The sequence below is a fragment of the Microtus oregoni genome, unplaced genomic scaffold (genome assembly GCF_018167655.1).
Source record: "Microtus oregoni isolate MIOR12 unplaced genomic scaffold, Mior012 000065F_ref0000479, whole genome shotgun sequence".
Lineage (NCBI taxonomy): Eukaryota > Metazoa > Chordata > Mammalia > Rodentia > Cricetidae > Microtus > Microtus oregoni.
In genome coordinates this window covers 3,751,661-3,757,660 of record NW_024543875.1, presented here as the reverse complement: position 1 = coordinate 3,757,660, position 6,000 = coordinate 3,751,661, and the positions used below count along the sequence as shown (strand labels likewise).

At 44.6% G+C, this 6,000-nt stretch overlaps 1 protein-coding gene across 1 annotated transcript in view; it reads right to left on the bottom strand.

Moving 5' to 3' along the window:
* Nucleotides 1–295: 295 nt before the first annotated feature.
* Nucleotides 296–6,000, bottom strand: part of CUNH18orf63 (chromosome unknown C18orf63 homolog) — a 42,422-nt gene continuing 36,717 nt past the window's right edge. Inside the window, exon 13 of the mRNA XM_041640799.1 lies at nucleotides 296–368. Within this exon, the coding sequence (XP_041496733.1) occupies nucleotides 296–368 (73 nt within the window). The remainder of the gene's footprint in view (nucleotides 369–6,000) is intronic.

The window sequence follows — 6,000 nt, the reverse complement described above, 5'->3', positions numbered from 1 at the left end:
CTCAGGTGCCCAAACCTTGTCCTGAGCAGAACCTGAAAGCAGCATTTCCTTGTTTCTGGTCAACTAAACTGAGAGTTCCACTCTGTTTGCATTAAAGCTCTCCAGGAAACTGCTTTCCCATGGCGTTTTTTCACAAGGTGCAACTAGCCAGTCCCCTGTCTAAGGAGCTCCAAAGGCAAAAACTCGCATTTACTCCTTTGGTCAAGGGAAACCAAGTCTCAGTCAGGGTGATGCTCCACAGCCAGACAGACATCACAGCAGACGAAGGGGAACACAGAGGTCCTAGGGGCAGATTTTAGTAGTGAGCAGAATTACCCACAATGTCTTTCTGAACACCAACATTGCCACTGTTTCTAGGGTTGGATGACCTGAAAGATGACAACAGTAGACATCATGACACAGCTGGATACAGCTGGAAAAGGCTTCACCTGCCCATGGCTTTAGGCAACTAATAGTGCTTCTACTCGCAGGTTTCAAGAAGGTCTCTGTTTAGGGCTCTGTGGATTACATTTATTTTGGGCTCATTCTTACCTGAATTGTTATGATTCTATAATAAGCAAGCCTTCAGTGTACTCTGGGCACAGTGGTCCTTGCTAACACTTGCTGAATGAGTCAGGATGGAGACTGGAGGTGTCTGGTGACCTGCTGCTGGGTCCCATTGCTGGGAAACATCTGCTATTCTTTTCTTTCCTTCCCCTCTCTTATTTTAATCATGAGGATGCCTGTTTTCCTTTCATCTGGAGGAAAGGGCAGCAGATGTGCAAAACGGCGTCATTAGCTTGGGAACAGAGACCCAAGCTGTGCATGCTCCCTCCACCGTTTGCTACGAAAGGCGAGGCCCCAGCTGGGCTCCATTCTATTGCTTGTCTCGGCACAGCCTGTTGTCTTAGCCCCAGCCGTCTGTCTTGTCCCTCCATTTTAGCCAAGCTGGGTTCCCTATTCCCACCGAAATACCTGGGGTGTTATACATCTTCAGTTTGCAAATGTCTGTTTCTCAGTTCTCTCACATCTCCAGCTCACTGAGAAGTCTTCCCTAATGATCTAGAGAGAGGCGCACTCGAGAAGGCAGCTCTGTCATCTACGTGCTGGTGGCAAGTGCCCCCTTGTTCTTCATCATGCCGCACACGAGTCTTCTTCCCTGGGTCCTGTAGAACAGCCCGTGTCTTTGCTAACTCTAAGCTATGGAAGCTGTAACTGCAACTCTGAAGCCCTGAAACCATTAGGGGGCACTGGACAGAAGATGCTACCCATGGTTTCCCTTACACGGGGTCTCTGGATTTCAGTACAGCCCACGTTTTCCTCTGAGACTCTTCATTCCCTCAACATATGCCTTGCTGCTCCCATCCATTCCCTACTCCCCTCCCATTGGTTCCTTCAAATATGTTCCTCTGTGGATTACTTTCCATGTAATAATTTTAGATAAAACTATCCACCAGCTTCAAAGTCTTTTAAGTCCACCATGAGAAGGTGAGGGAGTCTGTAATAGAAGGCCAGCAGAAACTTCCAAAGCACACTGCTGTTGAGAAAGTAAGAACTCTGAACCACATGCCTGGTAAGTAGTGACATTTATACGTGACCTGGTTTTAGAAAACTTGTATAAAAGACTCATGGGATTTTGGCTGCACCAGGGCCTGGTGGCTGGCTACACCAGGGCTGTGCCAACAGTTGACATGAAATAAAAATGTGGAGAGCATGTGAATTGTCATTGCCCTGTCTTGGCTGCATCATGCATGAGGAGGCTCCTATTTCCGTTAGAGATATTAAGAGTGGAATGACATTTCTTCTCATCAGGCTGTGGTTAAATGGTTTGTGGGATTCAAAGATGCAGCTGGGTGAAGAAACAGAACACAAGGGATAATCATTACCACAGAACTTTCCAAGATGTTGACCAGAGATGTAAATGTGATATTTCAAACAAGTGGATACAAGTGGCTAGGAATTCCCAGCTAAGTGGTGACGTGGGATTCCCCTCTGTATGCTGTCAATATTATTGGTTAATAAAGGAACTGCTTTGGGCCTATAGCAGAGCTATAGGGGAACAGAGCTAGGCAGGGAAAACTGAACTGAATGCTGGAAGGAAGGAGGCGGAGTCAGACAGAAGCCATGTAGCCCCTCCAGACACAGACTCAGACGCTGGTAAGCCACAGCCTTGTGGCAATACACAGATTACTAGAAATGGGTTAAATTAAGATGCAATAATTAGCCATTAAGAAGCTAGAGCTAATGGGCCATGCAGTGATTTAATTAACTAGTTTCTGAGTGGTTATTTCGGAGCTGAGCAGCCGGGAACCGACAAGCAGACTCCTCCAGCAAAATGATAGAGACATGGTTTTAGTACCCAAAGAAGAAACACACTTCTAAAGAGAGTGAGAAGGGCTTCCAAGCTGGCTTAGGTTAAAACTGTTGCAAACGACCAAAGGATTGCTACCCTTGCTCAACAGCTGCTCTAATTCATTCCATCTCCTCTTTCAAACTATGATGTTCTGGGTGACAGAAATTACTCTGTTTCTTCTTTTAAAATATCACCAAATTGCTTAAAATTTGGGATTTTAAGTATTAACAGGATTTTAAGCTACAGACTTCAGGATTTTTTTAAAATAGTTAAAATATATACTTTTATTTTTTCAAAGTTTCATATATTTATTCAATGTGTATTGATTATATTATTACATATTATATATATTATTATTATACCTTTACCTCCTTCAGCTCCCCCTACTGCCATCTCAGCCCGTCCTCCTCCTAACTTCATGTCTATTTTACTGTTATTAATAACTCACTGAGTACAATTATTGCTGTCCATATGCTCACTGGTGTTTCGCCATTTACTGGGTCATGAGCAACCTACCGGTAGCCACTTGTCTGAAGGAGAGTGACTCTCCCTCCCTCGGCAGCTATTAACTGCCTCGTTCCTACCAAAGGGGCGGCCCCCAAGGCTCCTTCCCCGTCCATTCTGAAAGTTTGGCTGGCAGATAATCACAGTCACCATGTCATGTCATGTCCAGACAGACTTTAGGATTTCTCCACAGAGCCGCTGCTTTGTCCTGCCCCCAGCATGGCTGAAGCCGCCTGTTACACAACATGATTAAACAGTGTTGGGAAACAGATGTGGTGAAACCCGGACTTGGCATTCTGATGTGCTGAGCTCTGACTTGCAGGCACCCTTTCCAGACATTGGCATAATTAGGGAAGGGCAGAAGGTAGAGGACCCTGAGGCTCAGGTCGCCTCCTATGGCCATGTTTTTAACTACTCGTTAAGTACTTATTTTAACTACTTAAAGAGAACAGAGTGGATTGCACATCATCTAGCTCGTGTTCCCAGATCAACATGTGATCCCCCCCCCTTCTTATCAAACAACAGCAAAGAACTGTGACCCAGGGTGATATCAGATGCCAAGATTTTTATATCTAAGTCTTCAGCGAGGGAAGACTTTCATTTGTGGTAATATTTTGCTTTGAGAGGGTAGGAGTTTAGGTTTGAACTTGAGACATGCATGTACATCTTTCTTTAGATGTACCACACTCGTGGGGAAGGAGTTTGCTCAGTAGCAGCAGGTTATAGTTGCTGCGCCAGAGCTGCGTTTCTCAGACTGTGCTTCTTTAAGTTCTAGAATACTTCTCTTCCCTAAAGATGGATTGATTTGAATTGCACTGTTGTGATTTTATTACTTATTCCTGTGGAGATGATGCATAGAACCTCCTGGGTGACTCTAAAAAAAGATCTCTGGGTTTGGGAGGACAAATACTACATAGCTTCTCTCCTCTGGAAAAGATGACTCAAAAAGGAAATGGAGAGACTATTGACAAATGGGAAGAGAAAATAAGGAAGACAAAAGGAAGGAACAGTCAGGTGGGGGTGGGGCTAAGGAAAGAAGCAACTGGGCCCAGGGCAGGGCTGGATATAAGAGCATCAGTGTTTCTCCTGATGCAGTGTTTAGAACAAGGCAGACCTGGGAAAGGGATGGATGCTGGGCATACACTAAAGTTCTTGGAGAATATTGAGCAGATTTCCGTGAAGGATCTTTTTAATTAATAATTATTATCATATACACACGTGTATATATGTGTGATATGTGTATATATGTGCATCTTTCTGTTTTTCATATATATATATATATATATGATATGTGCATCTCTTTCTCTCTGAGTTTTTCCGTCTGTGAGCTTGCAGACATCCCACAGCGCCCCTGTGGAAAGCAGAGAACGGCTTGCAGAAGTTGGTTGTCTTCTTCCACAGTGGGATTCAGCGATCGAACACGGATCATCGGGCTTGCTCAGTGAGCGTTTCTAAGTGCTGCACCGCCTTACCAGCTCTGGGAATACTTTTCTTTCAAAGTGTATGGCTGCATCTATTATTGGCTATGCAGGGCAGGGGTTACCAGCTCCTTGCAAGGGAGCCTTCTGAGGGCGCAGCAGAGTGGGGTGGATATACTGAAGGCCAAGGTTCTGAGCAAGGTGTTCTGCGAGCCCATACTTCTTCTGTGAGTGGTAGGTAACTTGGATTTGGGCTGCGCAGTAACAAATGCGTCAGGATCTGACATTCCCACACCATTCACCGAGGGGAGATGTCAGTTGCTGTCCCTATGAAGGATGCCGCCATACACCCGCTGGACCAGTGGAAACCTTAGGCATCCATACCTTGCTCTTCCCATGGTCTCCAGAGAGGGGCTGGATTTCTGTGGAGGAAGGCCACTTTCTCCTCTAACACTGGCACATAGGACACACCAGGCAGCTTAGAGAGATGTTGAGAAGTCCCCCGGACCATCTCCACACACCCAGCAAAGTTACTGATTAATTAAACCCAGTAAAACAGTTTGATTTGTAAATCCCCATTTCTTATTCCCCAATTCTCATCCTTTGGGAATTACACAGCCTTGCTAGAGAACCATCTTTGAATATCTCAAAGTCCCCTTCTGAATGTAAGCAGTTTCTTTATACTTTGAGGCCTCCAAAGATGAGGCTGCCCGTCAAGAACATCATAGGTTCCAGCATCAGGTGGCCATACTGCCTGCCCGGGCAGGACAGGTAGAGATGGTGAGCATGCCTGTGTGCATGTGTAGAGAGAAGAGCAGCAAGGCATGCTGGTTAATGTTCTCCTTGGCTTCATACACCTCACTGAGCAGATCCAGCAGGCGGACTATTCAGTGGTCTCTGAAAGGAGACCCTTCCTGTGCCATGCTGATGTTCTATCAGGCAGGGAAAGCCAAGCCGTATGTTCTGATGAAAATATTTTCTGATGATGTGTAACAAACATTCTGTTTCTCATCATCCCTCAGAACTGAACTGCACTTGAAATCAGGTTAACAAGAGCTAAATTTAATCATCGTGTGACTGGATTGGGTGCTCGCATCCTGGGGTATCGAGTATCCTACTTTCTGTTGCTCTTCTCGGTTTCATCTCCTTCTTTCCTTAGGGACTGCAAAGCTATGGGAGGCAGCAAAATAATGAAATGTGGTAAATCTGGTCAGAGAAAAATATGACTAAAACACTTTCCTTTGTTTCATTTCTACAACCCCATATTAAGTGTAGGTTATTTTGGTTTACAAAGTACAAAAGCTGGCTCTTAGAAGGAAAGAGGCAGGCAGAATTATTGCTTTGCAGGTTACAGGGATTTCTCTACTTTATAACATATAAAGGTCTTTATATAATATACTTATATGTATTTATTATAATATATACTTATATATTATAATAATATTCATTTCTTTATTATACTTATATATTATAATAAGTACCTATTATGAAAATATATGTCATAATCATTTATTCCCACCTGCACAGTTATGCTGAGCTTTCATGAAATTGTCTGAGAGGGCATGTCATTGGTCCCCAGCATGAGAGGGCATGTCATTGGTCCCCAGCATGAGAGGGCATGTCATTGGTCCCCAGCATGAGAGGGCATGTCATTGGTCCCCAGCATGAGAGGGCATGTCATTGGTTCCCAGCACACACAGAGGGCTCTTCTGCACTCAATGCTTCTGCCCTCACCACTGGCCAACT